At 42.8% G+C, this 23,036-nt stretch overlaps 6 protein-coding genes across 12 annotated transcripts in view; 3 read left to right on the top strand and 3 right to left on the bottom strand.

Moving 5' to 3' along the window:
• Window positions 1–739: 739 nt before the first annotated feature.
• Window positions 740–8,790, top strand: LOC130526858 (SUN domain-containing protein 2-like). Of its 6 annotated transcripts, none has more exons than XM_057034842.1 (14): window positions 742–901; window positions 1,655–1,723; window positions 2,392–2,500; window positions 2,593–2,657; window positions 2,729–2,806; window positions 2,915–2,983; window positions 3,045–3,184; window positions 3,320–3,487; window positions 3,601–3,702; window positions 3,776–3,863; window positions 4,001–4,116; window positions 4,191–4,361; window positions 4,449–4,538; window positions 8,566–8,790. In XM_057034842.1, exons 1-14 carry the CDS (start codon window positions 874–876, stop codon window positions 8,635–8,637), a joined length of 1,365 nt encoding a protein of 454 aa, XP_056890822.1. In that variant the 5' UTR covers window positions 742–873; the 3' UTR covers window positions 8,638–8,790. The 6 variants fall into 6 exon arrangements, with proteins under 6 accessions (XP_056890823.1, XP_056890822.1, XP_056890821.1 ...); XM_057034841.1 differs by lacking the exon at window positions 8,566–8,790 and adding an exon at window positions 4,623–5,031 and having other exon boundaries at window positions 743–901; window positions 2,918–2,983; XM_057034839.1 differs by lacking the exon at window positions 8,566–8,790 and adding an exon at window positions 4,623–5,031 and having other exon boundaries at window positions 743–901.
• Window positions 8,791–8,835: 45 nt separating this feature from the next.
• LOC130526774 (G-protein coupled receptor 35-like) lies at window positions 8,836–10,004 on the top strand. Its single transcript, XM_057034681.1, has 2 exons — window positions 8,836–9,280; window positions 9,480–10,004. Exons 1-2 carry the CDS (start codon window positions 8,900–8,902, stop codon window positions 10,002–10,004), a joined length of 906 nt encoding a protein of 301 aa, XP_056890661.1. The 5' UTR covers window positions 8,836–8,899.
• Window positions 10,005–10,115: 111 nt separating this feature from the next.
• On the bottom strand, window positions 10,116–12,023 carry LOC130526886 (uncharacterized). The gene is made up of 3 exons (XM_057034885.1): window positions 11,862–12,023; window positions 11,132–11,396; window positions 10,116–10,931 (listed from the first exon to the last, which is right to left on the bottom strand). Exons 1-3 carry the CDS (start codon window positions 11,888–11,890, stop codon window positions 10,260–10,262), a joined length of 966 nt encoding a protein of 321 aa, XP_056890865.1. The 5' UTR covers window positions 11,891–12,023; the 3' UTR covers window positions 10,116–10,259.
• A 3,781-nt stretch (window positions 12,024–15,804) lies between these two features.
• atf4a (activating transcription factor 4a) lies at window positions 15,805–19,864 on the bottom strand. Of its 2 annotated transcripts, none has more exons than XM_057034853.1 (4): window positions 19,581–19,864; window positions 18,479–18,649; window positions 18,097–18,405; window positions 15,805–17,422 (listed from the first exon to the last, which is right to left on the bottom strand). In XM_057034853.1, the coding sequence occupies exons 2-4, from the start codon at window positions 18,516–18,518 to the stop codon at window positions 16,422–16,424; spliced, it is 1,350 nt and encodes a 449-aa protein (XP_056890833.1). In that variant the 5' UTR covers window positions 18,519–18,649; window positions 19,581–19,864; the 3' UTR covers window positions 15,805–16,421. The 2 variants fall into 2 exon arrangements, with proteins under 2 accessions (XP_056890833.1, XP_056890835.1); XM_057034855.1 differs by having other exon boundaries at window positions 15,805–17,419.
• Window positions 19,865–20,615: 751 nt separating this feature from the next.
• rps19bp1 (ribosomal protein S19 binding protein 1) lies at window positions 20,616–21,970 on the bottom strand. The gene is made up of 4 exons (XM_057034914.1): window positions 21,787–21,970; window positions 21,432–21,605; window positions 21,175–21,272; window positions 20,616–21,010 (listed from the first exon to the last, which is right to left on the bottom strand). Exons 1-4 carry the CDS (start codon window positions 21,839–21,841, stop codon window positions 20,861–20,863), a joined length of 477 nt encoding a protein of 158 aa, XP_056890894.1. The 5' UTR covers window positions 21,842–21,970; the 3' UTR covers window positions 20,616–20,860.
• A 198-nt stretch (window positions 21,971–22,168) lies between these two features.
• The window catches only part of LOC130526773 (thiosulfate sulfurtransferase-like), a 992-nt gene continuing 124 nt past the window's right edge, over window positions 22,169–23,036 (top strand). Inside the window, exon 1 of the mRNA XM_057034680.1 lies at window positions 22,169–22,994. Coding sequence (XP_056890660.1) covers window positions 22,411–22,994 — 584 coding nt within the window. The 5' untranslated portion in view covers window positions 22,169–22,410. The remainder of the gene's footprint in view (window positions 22,995–23,036) is intronic.

Below are 23,036 nucleotides of genomic sequence, written 5' to 3'. Positions count from 1 at the left end.
ATGTTTTGGAGCTCTTTCTTGGAATTTCTTTCCTAAAAATGACTTGTTTGAATACTTTCCCCCGCCTGAACCGTGTCTGCGCGTGATAAGGTCAGACTGGGTTTATTTTGGGCTGCCTGCCGCAGAGAAAGAGCCCTGAGAGTTCCCCTTAAAAGCATTTTGTTGTGCTTTAGGGAGTATCTGGTCCCTCATCTTGGACTAAAAACCTGGTGCTGCTGTTTGGGATGCTTGACCTTACCTGACTACCTGCACCTTCCCTCAGGACAGTTTTGCATATTTGTCAGAAATGCAGCTACTACACACCCGGGCCTGAGCAGTGTGTTTACCAATGAAAGTAAACACGGGTGAATCTTAACATATAATCCTCCATCTCTCTTGTCGACCCAGCCTGGTCTGTTCTGTGGATATGGCATGTAAAACATAGGGTGATAGGTGATGGTTCCAAAATTATAGTGAATTTGATAGCAGTGAGGCAATTTTTAAAGATAACTATTTTAGACGGAGAAGTAGCGACATCTTGTGTCAAACAACTTAAACTGCAGCCGAGAAGAACGTTCAACGCCGCAAGAGGACCTCTGTGTTTATTGCTGCTAAATATAGCTGCAGCCACTTTTTTCTATTTTTATCTTGTTTTTTTATAAAATTGTTGTTCTATTGCTGTTGCTACTTGAATGACACTTAATTAAAGGGATTTTGTTTTTTAAAAAAATCCAAAGCCGGAAGTGATTATTGAGGTTAGTTCTGTTTCCTGCTGTCATTTGTCCCCGCGGACCCTCCCTCGGAACCAGGGGCCCACATTCATTATATCTAGTTTATTTTAAGCAGAATCTTTCATCGGGTGTGTGGCTGGGTCTTTTCAATAATTTCAATGAGATGTGTAAGGCTTTGGAGCTCAGTAATGGTGAGTACAGATGCTTGATTATTAATTAAGCTTTTTCAGGAACTATACGGTCGGCGTTTGATTCCTGTGTGACACAAGTTCACGCAGAAGTTTGGGGTGCATTGAAATGTTGCGCCGCCAAATTAGGCGGAAGTTGACAACATGGGTAAAGTGGGTTCTACTGGGCAGTTTAGATGGACATTTGCATTATTCTCACCATATTTACTTCAGCTTTTGTTTAATTTCTTTTGTCTCCTCTCACTGGTGAATCTGCTTTCATGGGTTCTAAACCCAACATTGTTTGTCATGTCGTTTGTGTTCAAAATAACATTCTGGAAACGCTCTGCATTGTCTGTCCTTTTGTCCATCCTCCATCCGTCCACGTTTGTTGTCCACCCTTCTGATTTACCGGCTCCTGGAACTGTAAAAGTTATAATTCTGATGTGTGTTATGCAATCTCTCTTAGAACACGTGCATCTGAGGCTGATATGCAAACTACCAACTAATGTACATAAAAAGCCTGGCGTTAGAATAAAAACATACATGTTGCTAGGCAGGCAATGACAATAAAGCGATTATATTCTGTTTCCCTTTTTCTACATGCTGCTGTCTTGTAATATTTGAGCTGTCATTACTTTATATATTTGTTGTGTGGATGTCCTGTTTCTTATCTTGGTGAACTGTGAATTTTTTTCCCCCTTATCACCCTTATGCTGTGTGTGTGTGTGTGTGTGTGTGTGTACACCCTTGACTTCCTGTATGTTTCTGTTGCAGCTGAAGCTTCCTGTGTGTCAGTCTTGTTGGTGTCTGCAGTAAGTTCCTGCTGCTGTGTTCCTGGTCCAGGTTAGATCCCCTTTGTTGTCAATGCGGAGGAACGTTTGTGCTCTTCACAGTCTAAACGCATCGATCATTTATTTATTTATTTTGATGCTGTGAAGTTGAGGAAATGGTTACGCACGGCGGTCACACCAAGTTTTTACCCTCTCGAGTGGCTGTTCTGGTGATTATGAAAATGCTAATCCTCCGTTTTACATCACGATTGTAACTTTTCTGACACTTTATTTAAAGATCACGTGACCACAGTGCGGTCCAGTCAGGATCTCAGGATATTTATACTAAATATCAGGCTTCCTCCTGACGTCAGCTGTTCATGGCTCAGAGAAACATTAGCATGAGCTGCATATATGGATGTGTGCAGCACTGCTCTCCACTTTATGTCAGTATTCTGTGTGCATTTGCTCTTCAGGCTCTTGCGTCTTGTAGATTAGTTGGATTACAGATTAACCAAGTGAGCATCTGTTGCAGATTTCCTGCTAGTATTGTGAATACTGCAGTAAAATACTACTGTCTCAACAGTGTTACTTTAACCTGACACTAAGAGCACTATGACCACAACTCAACCATTTTCTACTCTTGCCAGGTTTTCCGACTGAATGTGTCATCACGTGTGTCATCATGTGCTGAAAGGCCTGATTAATGATCAGTAAGGCATGTATTTTCTGTTTTTTCAGCCATGCTCAGAAGAAGTTCTCGTCTACAAGCTGGCAACTACTACGCCATGAGTAACGGCCTTAATTCCACCCCTGCTGCGGCCATTTCTTACTACGAGACGCCCGTCAGGTACGTGTATTTGAGCGGGTGCGTGCACACTGATGTCTGCTTTGCAAACTGTCATGCGAGTAAAAATATTTGTCTGATTCTGTTTCCTGTAGGAGTTCCAGGAAGTCTCGGGTCCGAGCCTCCAGACAGAAGAGTCCTTCGCCGTTCACCGCTAAAGGCCAGTCTGATCTTCAGAGTAATGTCAGGATCGTGTAATGCGAGTTCTCACCGTCTCGCCTCATTCCTCAGGTCCGGTACCAGAGTCCAGCTCAACCACTGAACCCGGACGCAGGAGCAGAATCACTGAATTCTTCTTTGATCTCAAACGTTAGTATTCAGTCTTCACATGTTTAGTATCGTGTTCTTATTGGCTGTGTAATATTTGAGTTTATAAAATATTGTGCATATTGTATTTTTTTTATTTTGTTCTCCCAGCAGCAAACATCACAACCAGTCGTCACACAAAGGCCTGCGCTCTTCTCCTCCTCTTCCTCGTGCTTTTTTGTAAGTGTCTATCCTTCATTATGTTAGTTTCCATTCATATGTTACACACAGTTTCCCACAGGTGTTGGCTTCTTGCTCCTTTTGTTGACCTCAATCACGCCCAACAACCTTCTGATGATCGACTTGTCGCTGACAAAGAAGCTGCCGGTTCACTTTGACCCGTCACTACAGAACAGCAACATGAATCTTAGACCCATATATGTGAGCTTGAACTCCACTTTGATTGTTCAGTCATTTCACTCCTGTCATTTTCAGTTGAATGAGAAATAAAGGATTTAGAGTGGATTTGTTAAGTATTTCCTTAAAAAATGTCCAATCTGTGTTCCTGATCTGAAGGAAAAAGAGTATCAAGAGTTGCAAGAAAGAATTGCAGGCATAGAAAAAGCCACTCGGTTACATCTGGAGCGCAAGATTGCTGATTTAGCAATGCAGATTTTGGGTGTTCGCACTGTTGCAACCAGCCTGAGCCACAGGATCAGATCAGTAGAGGACCAGAATCTAAAGGTATGAGCTCTGGGAGAGACCTACACAGCTGTCTGGCTGAAAGAGCCATTGATATATGTTGTATTTTCCCCTTTGAAAACCCCTGTTTAAACTGTTGTTTCTGCCCCTTTTAGCTGACTAAAGAGTGGAAACACCTTGAGCAGAGGCCCGATGGCAACAGTCTCACCCCAGAGCTTCAACGGGACATCGAGGGTTTGTTCAGGAAACTTGTGGAGGTGGGTTTTTTACATTAGGTTGCATTAGTAGTTTTCACACCATTGTGGTTAGAACTGTGTAAATGTCCATCAGGAGCTCGCCGTGCTAAACGGAGGAGGCTGCTCAGAGTGCCGACGTCCCATCGCTGACAAAATGGCTGACTTTGCTCTGGAAAGTCAAGGTTAGTCACATGATGCCTTATAAAAAGCACCCAGAAGAACCGTGTTTATTTTCTCTGTGTGTGTGTGTGTGTGTGTGTGTGTGTGTGTGTGTGTGTGTGTGTGTGTGTGGTGTGTGTGTGTGTGTGTGTGTGAGAAGGTGCCAGTGTGATCAGCAGCAGGTGCTCACAGACGTACACCTCCACCTCAGGGTGTCTGACCCTGTTTGGAATCCCTCTCTGGTCCCTCTTCACAAGTCCACGCACTGCTATCCAGGTGCTGCTACTGTCATTTACGATGCCTCCGACGTTCCTTTTTCCTCTGACGAGTCTCCCTTTTTCACCTCCCAGGGTTCCCCCATTCTGGCAGGTACCTGTTGGTGTTTTGTGGGGGCAGAGGGGACACTGGCCGTCTCGCTCTCTCACCCAGTGAAGATCACACATGTGACGGTGGACCACCTGCCGAGCTACAACTCCCCCTCCGGCGACATCAAATCTGCCCCGAAGGACTTCGAAGTCCATGTGAGTGAGACACCATGCTGAAAACAGCCCCCAGAGCCGCTGCACTGAGAATGATCCACTCTAACGTATTGTGATCCGCTTCCGCAGGGAATGAAGACTCAGGCAGGAGAAGGAACCTTCCTGGGAAAGTTCCTGTATGACAAGTTTGGCGAGCCGACGCAGACGTTCAGCTTGCCTGTGAGTTTGAAACATGTCCAAATCGGACTCACCGAGTTCTTTTTATTCTTTTCTTTTGACCTTATTTTATTCTGCGGTCACCAGACTCCCACTGATCAGTCGTACGACATCGTGGAATTACGTGTTTTCTCCAACTGGGGTCAGAAAGAATACACGTGTCTCTACCGGTTCCGTGTCCACGGCCAGACAGACGTCTCCTGAGCTTTCACCAGAATTTTAATTCATCTGTACATATACTGTAAATGCTCTCATTTGTGAATATTTATTTATGAAATAATGAGTTGTGCATAATGTTTAATGGACTTGGCAGTAAATCTCTTTTTCAGTCATGGCGAAAGAGGAAGAATTTAGTGACTAAAACTGAGGTGATGTGTGATGTGAATACATGAAACAAACACCTGTGACGAAATGAAACGGTGAACATTCACATTTGTTTTGGAAGATGCTAAATACAAGAACTTTAATAAAAGTCAAATTTATTTTGGAACACAAACCACTTGTGCCATGACAGGACTAAATCATTTGGTTCGAAACACTCCTTTCTTCCTGAGATAAACTGGGACACAGAGCTGGAACATTCCAAGTAGTAGGTTTAAAAAGGTAATCCCTTTAACATTACAAGGCAAATATAAACATCTCAACCAGATTACATTTATTTAGACTCTTCAACAGAGTAACAGGTTAAAAGGTGGAAAGGTTCAAACATGCAGCATTTCACTAGTGCAGGTACCTGTGGCTCAGGCTGCTGGGGGACTGGGCTGAGAGGCAGAAGGTTCCTGGTTCAAACCCCAGCATGGAGAGCTCAAATGTTCACATAAGGGTTTTCCCACTGGCCAGGTGGACCCTCCAGGATCACACCTGAGCCACCCCTTCCCCCAGCCTCAGCAAACCACAGTAGCAGGTGTCTGCCATGCAAAATCGAGACTAAAGAATATCACAAGACACTACCAATTTGATCATTAACCAAGATGCATTTGAAAAGCCCATAATGATGCAGAACATACACCCAAAACACCTGAAGAGGAAGAGCTGCAGCTCCTCTCCATGACAAAGCTCACTTGAGATTAGTGAGTTCTCCTAAAGGTTTCGCAAACCTATTTTCACTTGTTTGAAATTCAATGTCGGGAGATAATGTACAGCTTTTAATGCATTCTCGTGTTTTATCTTATTTCTGGAGACTAATTTTCTTGTCATAATAATCAAAAGTCAAATATACAAGTATATTAATCTATGTAATTAATTCACACCATTTTCAGCTGTTAAATTATCAGAACATATCAACATTAAATAATATTCTAATTTAATTAGATGTGTTAATATATTCATTTAGCTTCTGTTGAAAGTTAACATTTCTTCTCTAAATTTTAACACAGGATGGTGAGAGGACAGAATACACACTTGGAAAATAAAAAAAGAAGCCTTTTCTTGTTCCAGTTACTTGTTCCAGAGAATAAACAAATAAGAGTTTTTTTGTATTTACCAATTTTGGAAATGTACAATGTATAGTTGTCAGGTTAGTTAACCCTTACATTTCTGTTAAAATTACAGGAAAGGATTTTAGTATTTATTACAAATTTCTCAAATCACGATCTTGTTTTTCTAGCCTAGTTTTCTAAATCTATCAACGAGGATCCTCAGACTTCTCCAAATCATTGGCTTTTGCTGTCGTAGCTGTAATGCAGAGACATCTGATTTCAGGTAGTTGTCTGGTGCGGAGGAGGTAACTCAGGGGCTGAGTGAAACTGGCCAATGCAAGGAAACCATAGGACACAGCAGTCAGGACTGAGAATGGCTGGAGATATTTGGGACCATATTGTCTAATCAGGTTTTCAATGAGTGGGGGGATATAGTGAAAGTTAAGCAGAACATAAGAAGTTAGGACTATGTTGGATGCTCGCCTCTTCACTGGATGGACTTCTTTCCTGCTTGGACCTGATTTGCAGAGAAACCTGAGAATATTAAAGGTGCAGCTTGATATCACCAGAATGGCAATGAACAGCAGCCCCGTTATAGCGTTCCGCTTGTTAGGTTTAGTCTTTACCAAATAGCAACTAGCACTAGTTACGACAAACACCAATAAGCAGAGTGACAGGCGTATTCTAGCGTCCTTAAAATTATGAAACACCAGTGGATGGCAGACACCAATGTAGCTGTCCACACTCAAAAGGCAGAGCAACATGGGTCCGCCAGTTTGATTCAAGCCCCAAGCAAAGAAGAAGCTGCCCTCCACTCTTTTAGTGTACACAAAAGAGATGTATTCTATGATCAGCAGGAAGCAGAACAGCATGTCAAAGCATGCCATTTGGAGTGTGAAGATCTCAGGTGTGGAACAGACACCGGTTTTGCCCAGCAGGAGGCGTATGACCAGCCAGTTGGCTGGTATCCCCAGCGTTGGCACTGTGATAACAGTGGGTAGGAGATACCAAGCAAGCCCGTCAAGCTTCTCACTCGGGCTGCTGTCATTGGTGGGTCTGCTACCAGCAATGGATTCCATCCCTGTGACTGATCACTGCTGAACAGTGGTAGATGTGTATCTGTCAAGAAACAACATTTTTAAACATGCCAGAAAAATGTAAGAGGGCCAAGGAGAAGCCAGCTATGACAGAAGAACCCAATAAAAAATGATCTGGAGAACCAGTTTGCGACGGTTGAGAAAAAAGTGACACAAATAAAATGGTTATAAAAATTCCAAACTAATATTGATTAACTTTGAATACAAAAAAATGCCCTTTATCAGTCAAATTCAGGTGGACCACAGACATCTTTTGCATATTATATCATACCAGGTGTTCTGGTTTTATGCGTTGTCCAGTTCGACGGGATGCAAATTCATGCATTGTCAACTGGTTTGACAGTAATGCTGAAAATTGTTTTTACATTTTAATTTTGCATTTTCAAAATGAGGGGAAACAACATTATAATTCCGAAGTAGTTCCAAAGAAACAAAAAGAAAACAAATATTATGCCTCTTTTAGTAAATAAACGTAAACCAATATTGGACTTTAGTATGCCAACGTAAACTTAATTAAGAAAGCTTGTTCAGGCTTCTGGACGACTAAAGGAATAAAAGAGAGAGTCTATCTGCTAAGGGGTAATAAAAGTCTTTAGAAATCATGTGGGATATAAACTATGACCATCCATCACTGGATGTCGACTCAGCTTTCAACTACGATGAGAAATCTTTAGTTCCTCTGCACAAAGATGTCCATAAACGGTAACACTAAAGTTTTAAATAATTTCCTGAAGGTTGGGAATATTTTATGTTTTATGCACAAATGTTGAAAATTTCAAAATTCTTATACTAAATCATTGAGAAACGACCATAAAGTAAGAAAATATTCCTGTTTATGAGGATTTGGTGAATAAAAGGTTGCCAACAGTACCTGTTAGAAGTGAGAGCTCAGCAGGAATCAGGCAGAGGTCAGTGATCACCTGGACACTTTATGGAGATTCGCTGCATTTGAATACCCACATAGATGGAATGCAAATGCAAAACCTTTTATATCGATGCACAAAGATATGAAATATATATGCACACAGGATTGTTGAAAGTTCTATTTGGAGTGATTGTGAATGAGAGTCATTCCCTGGAGCTTGTCGTCCAACTGTCAGACCAGATGAAATTGGACAGGCATGTCAGGAAACTTGGTGCTGCATGCATACTTTTATGAATCACCTCTTTATTTTTGGACACTGATGTTTGTCGTGTCTCGGCCAAGCGTTGGTTCCCTAAAGTCTGGGCCTATTAGTAAGAGATTGCGTTAGATGTCTCAGTTTATCTTGCATCACATGTTTACAAGGCATGCCGTTGCATCATTCATGAGCAAATCTTCATCATCCTCAAAAATGATACTCAGGGACGGATAGAAACAAAAATAATCCGTAACCCTTTGGCAAAAATACAATTATTAATTAAAAAAGCATCAATAGGGCAGAGGAAACAAGGATCTCTAGAGCAACCGTTGGGAACTTTAAGTTCTTGTTTGAGAGAGAGGACAGTGCTTCTGGTAACAGATTTGTCTCACAGGGAACCCTGAAGGCATTTCACCTCACGGTTGACTCCAGTAAGCATGGCAAGAAAGTCGCTAATTGCAAATGAAAGCTACACACACCCCTTTGAAGAGAACATCCAATCCAACGCAACAGTCTGCCGTGATACCCCTCAGACTTGGCCCGTCCTCTGGCTTCTGTTGTTCCCATACTGCTCTCGGCGATCAGTTGCTGCACACAGATCTTTAGCAGGCAAAGAAGAGGACTGGGGACAATTTTGTGAAGGTAGGACATCCTTACGCCGCACATTTTTTAATAGCAGCCACTATAAATAATTTCTATCCTCCTGTCATTAGCAGTTCTTTAGTAGAATGGTCCACACTAGCCTGAATCACAGCACCAGCCACTACATGAACTCTACCTCCCCCACTGGCCTGCACGGACTTCCACTGTGGTACCAGTATCCACTTTGCGCAGGGGCGCCTTATGGCTTTATTTTCTACTATGGCGTCAAAATGTTTAACCTGGTAGTTGGGGCACCCTGCAACTTCCTGGTCATCTGGCAAATCGCTACAAAGAAAAGTGACGCATCAACCTCTGATATCTTCATCTTCAACCTGGCCGTCTTGGACACCTACTTCTGCCTAATGACACCAGTGGAGTTGGTCAATCACCTGTTGCTGGATGACAGTCGGATCTGGTACTTTCAAAGGTTCGCTTATGGACTCAAAGACCTTGCCGTGCTGTTTTTGGTGAGATTAATATTTACTTTAATTATTTACATTAGAATCTGTTAGACACTCTGACAGGTTCCTACTAAAACGTCCGCAAATGATTCAAGAATATTTCTGATTTTTAGGGCCATTCAAGTGTATAGAACATACAGAAATACCGGGTATTTCCTACACGGGCAAAACAAAACTTAATGTATTTACTGATCTGCTGTCACAGGTGTGTATCTGCTTGGATCGCTACACAGCAGTGGTCCACCCGGTACTGTTCTCTGGCATCCGAGACAATCGGATTCGTACTGGCATTTGTGTTGTGGTCTGGGGGCTCATCCTGGCTTACGCTGTCAGCAAGTGCATCCTTGGATCCAAGAGCGTCAACAGCGTTTTTAGTGGCGCCATCCTATTCACCTTTACAATCATGGTTTTCTGCAACATTTCCATCATCTGGGTCCTTCGCCGTACAGTGGCAGGAAATGGTGCGAGGCACCCAGTAAAGCAGAAGGCTTTCAAGATGGTGCTCACCATCCTGGCCATAATCGTGGTCAACTACCTCCCGCCAGTGGCTCTGATGCCCTTTGCGTCATACTACACATTTGTGGAGTTCAACTGCCAGATCCGCACCAGTGTCTTCTCAATCATGGATCTGAGCTGCAGCATTGAGCCACTCCTCTACCTCACCAAGATGGAGTTCATGGATGGGTGTAGGTGCAGATTCACCGAGAAGACACAAGACGTGGCAACTTGAGCAGAATTGGAAATTCAGCATTTCTTCTCGATCATTTTTAAAGCTAAACTAGTGTGTTAGCCAATATGACATGATCAACTGATCCAACTGGTAAAATAAATAATCTGACAATTGTAGCCTCACAATTTATTTTGGAATGTTTGAATTCTTAGAACATCCTCCAGGCAATGAGCATTTAAAAAAATGCTTAATTTCACACTGCAGAGTGTTCTGAAGTACATTAAATGAAATCTGCCACAGTTACAAATGACAGCATCAGGTCTGAGTAATTTTTATGAGTAGCTCTTTCAAACTCTCCGGGCTGGCTTTGGGTCCATCCTCTGATGTCACATAACCTGGGTAAATGGCGTGACACTGAGGAATAGACGCTCTAGTGTCACCCACTCCAATCTCTGGTGATGAAGGTGGGAAGAGGGGTAACAGTTTGGCATGCGCGTAGTCAATCTCAAAACCTTCAAAAATAAGACCCGTACCACAGGAACCTAACCCAGCTTCAAGTAGCCTTGATACCTCCCATGAGGCCAGCACCATCCTCTCATAGTCACCTTTTTCTAACCTGAATATATCAGAGGTCAAAGGTTGCCGTGGCACTAGTACTGTGAAGCCAGGTGTGTTGGGAAAAGGAGTGAGAAAGGCAACGTGAGCCTCATCTTCCCACACACGCCACTGCTGCTCTTCTCCGCGTACGATGCGTGAAAACAATCCTGGATGGGCTGGATCATCCCCAAGAAAAGTCAGGTCGTGTGGAGCATCTGGAAATGGGAGCTTGGCTCGAATCTTGGCCTGGATCTCATTCAGGCGAGACTCACTCCACCTCGGAGCGGTCTTGGAGGTGCAGTACCCTGGGTCACAGGCATTATGCTCCTCATCTCCTGCCAAGTGAGGCCGCCACTCCGAATCCAAACCATGTAATGGGAGAATACGAATCTACGAAATAATAAACAAACACGCATCTTATAACAAGCATATAAGCTTGTTCGAGCTCATAGACCTTTCAAGTGTTTCAACCAAAAAATATATAATTTATTTTGTTAAAGGAAATCAAGTAGAAACAGGAAAATATCTTACTCCCAAAAGACGGAATTCTACAACTAAAACACTTCCCAAGAATTGCAGTCAGGAGGTACCTGAGCTGGTGAGTCTTTGTGAGGTCTGCTGACCAGGGCACACCTACGAACTGCTAGTCTGTCACACAGAAGCTCTGCGACGGCTCTGGCCCCCAACAGCCAAGATAAAAACTCCTGCTTCTTCAAGTGGAAGATGCTGCCTCCCAGGCTGCCAGAGGTGCTGCTCTCCAGGATGACGGACCCTGGGGTCCAGGGACGGGGATGAAGGTAGGCCACCAAGCCATCAGACTCCCAGATGACATGATGTGGAGAAGACGAAGTCATTCTGTGGGCGTTTTAAACATGCCATGATTTTAGAAAGTTTTGATTTATTTTGAGGAATACAGGTAGTCGTGAAAAGACTTATTGATGAAAAGAAAAACATCTAAAATTATTAAGTATGTGCGACAGTAATCTCCAAATTGTTAGTTTAATACCGAGAAACCGAACTTTACGTGATATTTATTAAGCCTTTTTTTTTTAAACCTCCCAAAAAGAAATTGACATGTTGGTTACATCATAAGCGCGTGACAGAAAAAGAATCAATACTAATGTCAATTAGGAGTGACTGGTCATAAAGTAAAGAAGCCTGCACAAAAGACAACATTTTTTCATTGTCGTAAACGAGAAAAGATTTATAAATTAAATCTAGCATAAACCAGTAAAATAGTTACTCGTAACTGTTTAACCAGTATGTTTTATCTGCCAGCTGAAAACCTGAAAGATAACGTAAAAAGCTCAAAAACCCTACCTTCTAATCCCGGATCGCACAACCTGCATACACTAATGTACAACCTGGTGAATAACTAAAAAATCAACTTAATAGGAGTTCTAGCAAACATCGGTGCACCGATGTCCTCCACAAGTTCTGCTGATTATAACTAATCATTCTTCTTCGTTTTAAGCTTCTTCTTCATGCTTCAAGTTAGTTTGACGACCCTACAGCGCATTGCTTCCATCTAGTGGCCACTTTGGGAAGTCACTCATTTCGTTTTTTTCGGAGAATCTTCTAATGTACCGTAGCCCGCACTGTTGAATTGTATTATTCTGAATGGTTAATATATTTTGAAGCATCATAATCTTAATCTCTTAATAATAATATGGTTATTGATAGGCTTTTCTCTGCTTGTCGCTTGTTTAAAAAGGTACTACATGTAGTATTTATATAATAACACCAGAGAGCGCACCTAAACTGCTATGTGACGCCATCTGCCAGTAGTACAGAATTGTGTCTTATCATAGTGTTTTCAGAATTGTGTCAAATGAATTCATTTTTCTAAATTTATTTTCCCAACCTTTCTTGAATAATAAAAGAGTTGTATTCTCCAGAATTTCTAGTTATGGGTTAAAAAAAAAATCCCCCAAACCGTAAAGTAAGGAAAACTTTCAGTAACAAAAAACCCAACTACATTCTTAGTTTGATGTGGTCCTCTGGGCTCCACCTACTCTCATAAATCAAAAGCTGTTGCTGTATTTCACATGAGCAAATGAGGTGACCTGTGCATTTTTATAGTGCTTAACCATAGTTGCTTCTCTTAAATAACCTTTTCTTTGTATATTTAATTTTAAAGGCTCATTCAATGCTTGTTAAATGCATTGAAATACATTTGGGTTTGAGATTTTGTCTGATCGTGACACAGTTGATCAAACGTCCGCCAATGTCGCCATAAAACCATAAAACTTAACAGTTGTGAACAAGCTCCACCCACTGCTCGGCATTTCTGGTTTTTGGGAAGTGGTGACTCACTCCCCCCCCCCATACACACACACACACACCACACACACACACACACACACACGCACGCACAGTAATAGCGAGCCATTTTTATGATGGGTCTTTATCCAAGCCCTCTATCTGAATTAAATGTTTAAGCTCTGTAAAGGGTACCGACTCCTTAAAAAGACAATTAGAAGTACAGTAAAGTTTTATTTTTAACACACTGTCACATGGACTGTGTGTGTGTTAGTGAGAGAGAGAGAGAGTGTGTGTGTGTGTGTGTGTGTGTGTAATGAATTTTAAGGATGAATAACACATGGTGTCAGGCCACTTCACGAGGGAAAACTAGGCGTGTATTCAACGTGATCAACGTCAGGTTATTTTGAGCAGATCAGAACTGATCAAAGAAAGATATTATCAATTCTAGCAGGACCAAACAGGCTATGTTTTTCTTTCTGTGTGTCTTTTGTGAGCATTGGTCGCCCCACTTTCTGCTGTAAATCCAACCTGCTAATCTGCAGCCAGTGACCTCAGTAATGAGCTCAGCTGCTTGGAGATCCTCAGTGGAGCCGAGCCTCTGAAGCCCGGCTTGATGATCTACTACGGGACCCATCCAGCCGCAGCAGAATCACCACATGAAATGTGTTACTCTGTGGCAAGTTTGTCCATCTGTATAAATTTCACATGCCTGTTTTAGAAACACCTAAAAATAAGATACGACACGCTTCAATTAAAAGCCGGGCCAAGTTGGGTCTCCTAGCTGCTGTCACTTGGCAAGTAACTGAGCTGCTTCTGTTCCTTTAAAGTTAATATGAGGAAATGATTTTGTTTTCTGGGTGTGTGGCGGCAAAGTGGTAACTGACAAAACATAGCCATAATTCTGCCCTGATGTCCAAAATACCCTGAAAGAAAACGTTTTCCTATTGAAACTGAATGAAAATAGCAGCTGAGCACTTCAAATGTCAAAGAATCTGGTCTTTTTTCTTTGTTGGGATCTGGTTAATGCTTTAGCCACACACTCATCTTGACAAAAGGCTAAAGCCGTCATAAACTTCTGGCACTCGAGTGTGCTGACGCACATTTGTTCCTGAAGGCAGCTCTTTCCTGTTTGTGCTGTTATCTTTATTGCTCGATTGGTTATGATCAGAAGATAAGACAAAGAATTTTCTGTGAAAGTGTTCTGACCCAGTCTAGAGAGACGCAATCCCGCTGGGTTTTCTGTCTGACTGAGCTTGTTCAGGGCACTTGAGGACTGGGTCTGGACATCCCTGCATTAGTTCAACTTTAGCGATCAAAGATGAAGATTGATGCATGGAAGTGGTCAAATAAATCAATAAATACACACTGGCTAATTGTCTGTTTTGTAAAATAAAGGTTTATTTTTGTGGAACATGCTGTCACAGCTGTCATCCAGTCAATTGTTAATCTGAGCTGAGTCACTATTTGCTTTCCCATTTTGAAATTGAACTGTGTTAACAGCACTTCAACCGCACTCACACCCTGATTAAATGAATTCAGAGGCTCATGTTTACTTTCCAGGACTAGCATTAAAAGCTACTCTATGATAGGATGTGGATTCTACTCTGTGACAGGAAACCACAGAGAGAGACAGACATGTGAGCCAGCCAGCAGCAAATCGAATGGAGCTGAGGCCACTTAAGGCTTCTTTGCAGTCTCAGTGATTCTGCAGAATCCAGTCCTTCCAAAATCCAAAATCCTGAATTTCTTCTCTTTTACTGCCACCGACTGTAATGATCTGACACTTCCAAGTCAGATCTTTTAATAAGTTACAACATCACATGTGAAGCTCTTAGAAGATTCTCCTCCAAGTGTTGTTCCAGGAATAGCTCCAAAATAGTATGTGTCCTATTACTTTAGACCAGTAGCAGCCCCACGGCCTGACTGGGTTTGGCTTTTCCTATCATATTAAAATATGATTGTGTGTAAACGGCCTTTGTTCTTTTTTTAACACCAGTAAGATCAAACGCTTGTTCCTTTATCTTCTGTTATCTGAGAAGTGTTTGGAGGGTTAATCCATGTTCATATAAACTTGTGTAAACAGAAAAGCAAAAATTTGCATAAGAGTGGCGACCTCAGTAACCTTCTGCAGGATGAACGATCAGCTGTCTTAGAAAGAAAAGGTTTTGCTTTTATTTAAATACCATTGAAATTAATTTCCACACCTACGCACAGCAAACATGGACTGTTGCCTGGAATTTAACAGCTGAAGTCAAAATAAATCAGCTTTTATTATTGTCTGTCTATCTGGTTGCTGCCAGGTTGTTCCACTTATCTCTCCATTCCCACGAGGCCGAGACCTCCTGCAGAATCTCTCGGGAAGGAGTGTGAGAGGGAGGCCTTCTGCATGCATGTGCTGAGGACAGCTGCGCACATTGGTGGTAAAACCCAGTGCACGCACACACACACACACCTCCAAGTATCACTTTCAGATATGCTATTTATCTTTATTGTACCGAGCTGCTGCGCAGTGTGTTTAATCTGCTGCGGCACACCTGGAGGACATGTGGGACAGGTCTGTGTAGTCTGGTTTCACAACCACAAGGACCCTCTCATAAAACACGGCCCAGGTGTTTCCCGCTCTGTTCTTCCTGGTTCCTGATGGTGCGCTGCGGGTTTTGGCTCCAGCCGGAGGCAGACAGGGCACCGCAGCTCTTTGAAAATGGAGTTTAACTGGTTTGGGCTTGTCTGCCAAGTTTAATGAGATTAGAGATGACTTTTTTTTTTTTAGCTCCACCTGAAACAGGGCGACTCACCACCCGGTGAACACTTGTGGTCAACCGTGCAAATCCTGCAGTCTGAAAGATTTCAGTCATCACTTGTTAATGCTAATATTTCTAAAGTTGAACTCAGATTTGATCAGTGCATTTATATGTAATTCCAATGATGCAGTTTAATAAACATAATGAGTGCCATCCAAGTGATTTATTGTTTTAACCCCCCAAAAAACAAACACCAGTTCAGCGCTGATAGATTTATTAGAAAAAAAGGCATTTTATACAAGCCAAACACCTGCACTATTACACTACTCAAGAAATAGCCAGATTTAATCCTGCATTAAATAAAAGCCATTGTCTGCAAAGCAAAGGTAAAAACTATATACACAGATTGCGGTAACTTTGAGAATTCATAAATAGGCCGAGGCCCCTTTCTGGACGTGAAGCTGTTTAGAAAGTCAAAAAGTGGGTTACACTGGGTTGGTTGACAGCAAGAACTGGTGGGATCTATTTTCACTGACAGTTGTAAAAGAGCTGGGGTGTGTTGTAAGGAGAGACCCATCAGGGTTGACTGCACAAACAGGATCTAGGGGTGATTTACGTTAGCATGACTACTCTACAGAGAAATATGCACCCTGCACGTTTGTACAGGTAAAACCTTTAAGGCAGGGAGTGCTATGGATTAAACAGGGGACCGAGAGACAAGCATGTGCAGATGCTTCGCCCAACCACCTCCCAGCCCCCCGTCTTACAGTTTCATCTCACCACCTTGCAGAGGCCCTTCTCTTACCATCTAACTACACCATCTCAGAGGTTTAGGACAACCACTACCAAAACTACCGATGTTTCTGCTGAGGGTTTACTGAGCCACCGAGCTGGTCTTTCCCCGCCGATGTTTACGAACCTCTTCCATCAAGTCCTTCAGGTACTGAATTTCTCGACTGATTGATTCCGCCTTCTCTGCCAGCTCTCGGTTCCTCTGCTCCAGCCCCTGGAGCTCCGTGCTGAGGTGCTCCTGCTCAACCCTCTTCTTCTGCCTGTAACGAGTGGCTGCGGTCTTGTTCTGCTCCATCTTCTTTAGTTTCTTCTCCACCACCTTAGGAGCACCTGACACAGATTTGACCCTGGGGGCTTTGGCAGTGGGTGAGGACAAGGTAGTGGACTCTGGTTTAGAGTAAGGTTTGGTCCTAGAGGAACCAGCTGTGGAGGCAGGGGTAGAAGGGGAAGAAGGGAAATGAGTGGGCGAGCTGCTGATTGACTCTATACCTGAGTCACTCTCGCAGTCGCTGGATGGAGGCGAAGATTTAATGGACTGGTCAGGCAGAGACACGAGGGGGGGCTCGTTTTTGTTGGTGAGCACCACCACAATGTGGCCAGAAGCTGGGAGGGAAAGGACAATGGGACTTGTGGTGTGAATGTTACCACTGGGATCAGGAATGATGGTTGCTGTTACAGATGTAGCCATTTTCTCTGCTTCCAGCACATCAACTTCACTTTCTACCTCCAGAGTGCAGACAGGGGAGGGAGGACACGGAGAGGGGGCTGGGGAGGGAGGCTCAGATTTCAGAACAACCTCCTCGTGAGACGTTTCCTCTGTCTGTTTGGCTTCAGAAGCCTCAATCTCCTGAGACAGAGTGTGGGTGGTGAGCACTTCCAGGCCCATGTCTAGATCTTCAGGTAGGGTGGGGATAGCTGTGTCAAATGACTCAAGGTCAACCTCCATGGATGAGTCGAGGGAGGCCAGGAGATCCTCGGGGGAGCTGGGAGACTCCACTGAGGAGCCAATGAAGGAATCCAAATCAAATTCACTTAGATCGATCTTTTCTGACATCCACTCCATGTCCATGAATGAATCACCTGCTGACAAAAAGTTTAACTTATTAATATTTGAGAACTCCGACAACCACCCCCCTCAAACTATTAAATTTTAGCCATTTAAAAAAAACCCCAAAAAACACAGGATTTTAAAGAAGTACGAGTAGTTTCACTCTCCAAGCAGTCGAAATTGAAAATGCAAAATAAAATAAAAAATTACCATTTCATGAGTGATATTAGAGCTACAAACTCAATAAAAAAAAAATCCCCGTGAGATTACTGGTAACAGAAACAAGCAAGCAGGTCAGTGTGAAATTACACACCCAACCACAAACAGTTCTGGACAGTTTCAACAGTAACATTTTCTTCACTCCCCAAAGTCACCACATATTACTCTTCCCTAATTCATTAGGTAAATCATGAATCATTAGGTAAAAGATGAACAACTGATATTTAAGTGCTCTGTCCAGTGCCATTAGTTTGAGAATTTACCTGTTAGTTGCCAGGTTGGAAAAAATTTACTACACGCTGGCTAGACGACTGCAACTTTTGCCATTTTACTAGCACAACCACCACCCACGTAAAATATTTACTGGTTCAGAGTGGTAATTAACATTCCAGTGTTACCTCTTAACAGTAGTGAACATTTCAGACCACTTTGAAGCTTTTCCCTCTAATTCCTCTTCATTTAGCATATGAGAACATATAGTCAGCCTCACCTTTACCATCGTCTGCTCCAACCTGGGCGTCGAGCAAGCTGCTGGTACCCAGCCAGGGATGCAACAGTGAATCGGTCACGGCCTTTGTTCCCAAGATCGAGGAGTTGGGTGGTGAGGGAGGTGGTGAGGCACAAAAAGAAGGGGAGGGTGACAAGGTCTGGAAGGGAGACAGGGAAGAATCATAGGAAGACAAAGAGAGGGGGGGCGAGGCTGATGCCCTCCCCTCGAGAGAAGAGAAGGGTGAAAGAGCTTCATCTTCATCTTGGTCCAGAAGGGGCCCCATGGGGTCAGCCATCAGAAATGAGGGCCCTGTGGACAGTATTGAAGTATAAGTATGCAGTTCTACACAACCTGGGCTCTCTCCTACGTGTACTCCACCAACCTGAGCACAGGGCCGCCACGTCCTCCAAGGCCACTATCATGTCTTCTGCTGGTCAGCGGTAGCCAAGAAGGGGTGAATAAAAACAAACGAGTGTCTTTAGGTGTGAGGAAGTGGAGGAGTTCTGTACTGCTGTCAGTGGCAGCAAAGCTGAGGGTGGTTGCTGAGAGAGACCTGCAAAAAGGAAAAACACAAATTTGAAGATTACAGTGTGACCAAAGAGGAAGAGAACACAGTGCTCATTCACATAGAACAGATAAGAGTGATATTGTCGCAAGAGCTGGGAACATAAGGCCATAAGTTTTGTTAATTCTCTGTGTATGACTCTAAAAAGTGTCCTTTGTGACCTGTACGTTTTGAAAGAATGATAAGCAAGAGAAAATTTGCTATATCAAATTTAGTTCAATACATTGTGTTTTTCAAAGTACACTTGTACAACCTATTTAATAACTATGATTGTTAGTACACTCGTGCACACAGAGAACACGCTTTCTGTCAAGAGTGTTGGGGGGGCTCATGGTTTCAACTGGTATGTCAAGGCAGTGTTTATGGAAATAGACCCCACCTCCACCGGTAGATTTTACTTCCTAATTTGGTCACCTTTGCAGTAACCACGCCCATGTCGGCGAGTCATCGTGGAAATGTGGGCGGGCAACCGCCATTTTCACAACAGTGTCATCTGGGCAAGGAGGAACGATACTACGCGCCATTTTGGACACGCCACGTTGTCAGTGTTTAATAACAAAACCTCGAATAATTAAATACTTTTTTAAAACAAAAACCCGTCTGTATGATTAGGCCAAAATTTTTGGGGCTTTAAACATTTTTATCTTGCAGCGACTGTACCATTCTACGTCAAATTGAACAGACGACATGCTGCTACTTCAGCTGTCAGTAACCCGACACCGCAAACAAAGTGAGACCAGGACATAACGCGACAAATAAATTCTAAAACAATGATTTTTACTATCCCAAAAATAAACCTTCTCTCACATGTTTGTGAACTTTGTCAGCTGTAACCGAGGAACTACTTCCGTCGAAAAAAAACAAAAAACATTCACAAAGAGCGTCCTCTTAAATAGGGCATCCTATTAAATATACTTACGCCATTTTGCCAGAAATTGCCAGTGCACGAGCCGCTGCACTGCCGGGGTTTTGCCGCTGCAAGAATAGCCGCCCGCCTTCACACTGCCATTTTAGCGCCGGACAGCTTCCTCGGAGAGTCACAGAACCAATTTAACGTTTCAGGAGGAAAAAACGCGGGGTGGCGCACGTTCTCATTTATATAAGCCGAAGCACCACCATCTGGCCTTTTGGTATTATTCCGCGGAGGCGTGTTTTCCGGTTCCGGGCACGGAGTCTGCCCTGTCTCATTTCAATGAATATTGAAGTTACGGCTGTACAGTTACTAAAGTCGACAAATGACGCCAACCTCGTAAATCGAAACTTGAGGCTCTCTTGTGATTGGATAGCTGGATAACGCCTGTACAGCTAACATAATAGATCTCCGTTGAGTTTCAAGCACGCGGGTGTCCGCAAAATATAGGTCAAATGAAAAATGTAAACATACATGAGAGTTTGCTACGTTATCTTTCAGATAAAGACATACACCTAGTGGGGATATAGGAAACTTTACGATCAAATCTGAACCAGTACTTTCTTCAACAGTGGAGTAGTTTGAATTTGCAATATTAGCGTCACCTCGATCATTTCTAGTTAGACCATGACCAAAGTAAAATCAAAACAAATAGGTCCATCTGTTTTTTTTCCTACAACTTTGAAATTGGATAATTTCAAAAAAATATATACGCGCGTTTGACGACGCTAAACCTATGGTTGCCTTGTAAAAAACGACGCTACTGCTCCCTTGTGGTTCTTGGCGTGAACGTTTACTTTATTCCACAACGTCAACGTCAGAAATTGAGGAACTCGGCCCACCAGCCAACTTTTCGTAATTGGAAATTACTTTTCTTAATGATCTTTTATTCACTTTACACATAAAGCTGAATCATGGCATTCTGGCAAAGGCTCTTGTGTTGTTGATCCCTATAATCTATTTACCCAAAACTTTATTCACAGGGAAACAATCTGTTTAATCATGAATTAATGTAATGATAATAAAGATTTTCACTTGAAGGTGTGGGCTTTAAATTATTTAATTGAATGGTAATATATATGGGATCAACATCTTCTGCGTAAGCTGCATCATAAAAATAACACAGTATGTACATTATGTTTGCTGTATGCGGCAGTGAAAATGTAACACATAAACATGACCAGAAATATAGGAGCATAAAACCGGCCAGAAATCCAGTATGATAAACAAAGCATGAGTTGGCATTTCCACAGTGGCTGCAGTCTCCGTCTTAAAAGCCCTGGTGCATTTTAATTATTCTCCTCGTCGGTCCTGCCAAAGTACTCTTTCTGGAATTGCTGGAACTCTTCCTCTGTAAACACAGACTCTTGCTTCTTGGCTGCCTTCTTGGGCCGGTCCCGTTTATTCCTTGACTGCCTCCCTGAATTGTACCGCTGGATCTAAGTGACAGAGAACAAGGACACTTTGTTCTTTGTACACTTTTGACCATGTGACAGACTGTTTTTTTGTTGACATGCATATATGTGACATTCATAAAGATATGACAATGGAAAATATTCCAATTGGTTGTAACAAGCATGCATTGTGAGATCATTTTTCATACCTTTAAAGTGTCAGAATCTGTTGCTTTGCAGCAAGTTTCCATAAAGTATTGTAGGTTAGCACTCATGTTGCTCTTCTTCTGCTTCTTTCTGAACTCCTCTAAAATGAAGACAAAAAAAAAGAGAATATTTAGGGAAAAAAATGCATCGCGGCAGGAAGTAAAGACATTTTGTGCTGACATTATCCAAGAGGTTAGTTTTCTGTCATAAAATAGAAGTGTAGTCTATATGTAATTCAGACAGTTTAGACGATACTGACCCACTGCGGACTTAATCCTCTTGTCCTTGACTGTAGCTTTGCTCTTGCCGGAACCCAGGCGACCCTGCAGCCGTTTGACCTGCTTCGAGACTCCCTGTCGATTGGTGCTCACTAGCTCCATCACTTTGGCAGAGCTGGGTGTCTGTTGCTGCTTCTTATGGGCTTTAACCTCATCTAAAAACAAGAATAAAGCAACCAGTAAAGTAATGACTACAACGCTATAATTAATAATTATACTCATCACAAACAAATAACTCAAAACACTGTTCAGCCCGGGGCGTGTAATAACAAGGCACCGGCTTTCGACGTAAACGTTAGCCAAATGACACTTTAGCACCCCAAATTCAAGACCGACCTTTAAAATCATCGTTAAACAACTCCAGGCCTCTCCTTATCAATGACGCTGACATATTAGTTTTACTGAATTTTCTTTAAAATTGCCCACAAGGTTGGTCAGCATAAACCCGTCTTGGCGTTCAACAGCAGCAACGTGTGAGACTATCAACATCCGGATAGCACTTCCTGTGCATCAGTTTAAAGTATCCGGATGGAAAACAGATCGTAAAATAAGTTCAATCGTCTTCTCGAAGGGCTTATTGTGTTTTCTCTTAGTATTATTAGTATTATACGTATCAAGCACATTTAATACACTGCATTGTTTCACTGTAGTAGATGCTTTATTAAACTTGAACTTAAACCAAAATTGAACTGGGAGACCAAAACCCAGACGAGATGCTTTTGTTTGTTTATTTGATGTTTGACGTAATAGGCCTGACATAAAATAGACATACATTTGTGTCGTTCCAAACATAATTTAGAAACCGGCTAAATCGTCCATTGTTGCAACACATATAAGCGTTCACATTCACTGCTGCCTGGGTGTGTTGACTGTCTCTGTTTAGTGCCCTCCTCCATCAACCTTTGGCACTGACCGGTTCATTAAGTGCAGTAAAGTTCGTCTTCATCTCCACAAATAAGCATGGCGTTTCAATCCAAGGCTTTGCTCACATCTAAATGGCTCGCAGATGCCATGAAGACACAAAGCAAAATGCGCATCTTAGATACTTCTTGGTATTTGCCCAAACTGAGGCGCAACGCCAAGAGTGAGTTCAAGAAGAAACACATTCCTGGAGCAACATTTTTTGACATAGACCAGTGCTGTGACAAAACATCTCCTCTGGACCACATGCTGCCATCTGAAAAGGTTTTTGCAGACTATGTGGGGAATTTGGGAATAGAGAGCGACACGCACGTCGTGCTGTATGACACAAACCAACTGGGTGCGTTTTCCGCGCCCCGTGTGTGGTGGATGTTCCGTGTGTTTGGACACAGCACCGTCTCGGTGCTCAACGGAGGGCTCAGGAACTGGGAGCTGGAAGGCAGACCAGTGACTAACCAGAATTTCAAACCAACGGCGACGGACTTTAAGGCTTCTCTGAACCGTTCCTGGATCAAAAACTATGAGGACATTCTGGATAACCTGGACACAAAAAGGTTCCAGGTGGTGGACGCCCGGCCAGAAGGAAGGTTCAGAGGACTGGACCCTGAACCCAGAGACAGTGAGTCATCTCCATTCTGCTGCTTTATACTGAAATATGAGAAAGA

Source organism: Takifugu flavidus, chromosome 6 (genome assembly GCF_003711565.1).
Source record: "Takifugu flavidus isolate HTHZ2018 chromosome 6, ASM371156v2, whole genome shotgun sequence".
Classification (NCBI taxonomy): domain Eukaryota; kingdom Metazoa; phylum Chordata; class Actinopteri; order Tetraodontiformes; family Tetraodontidae; genus Takifugu; species Takifugu flavidus.
This window is presented reverse-complemented; position numbering and strand designations above follow the sequence as displayed.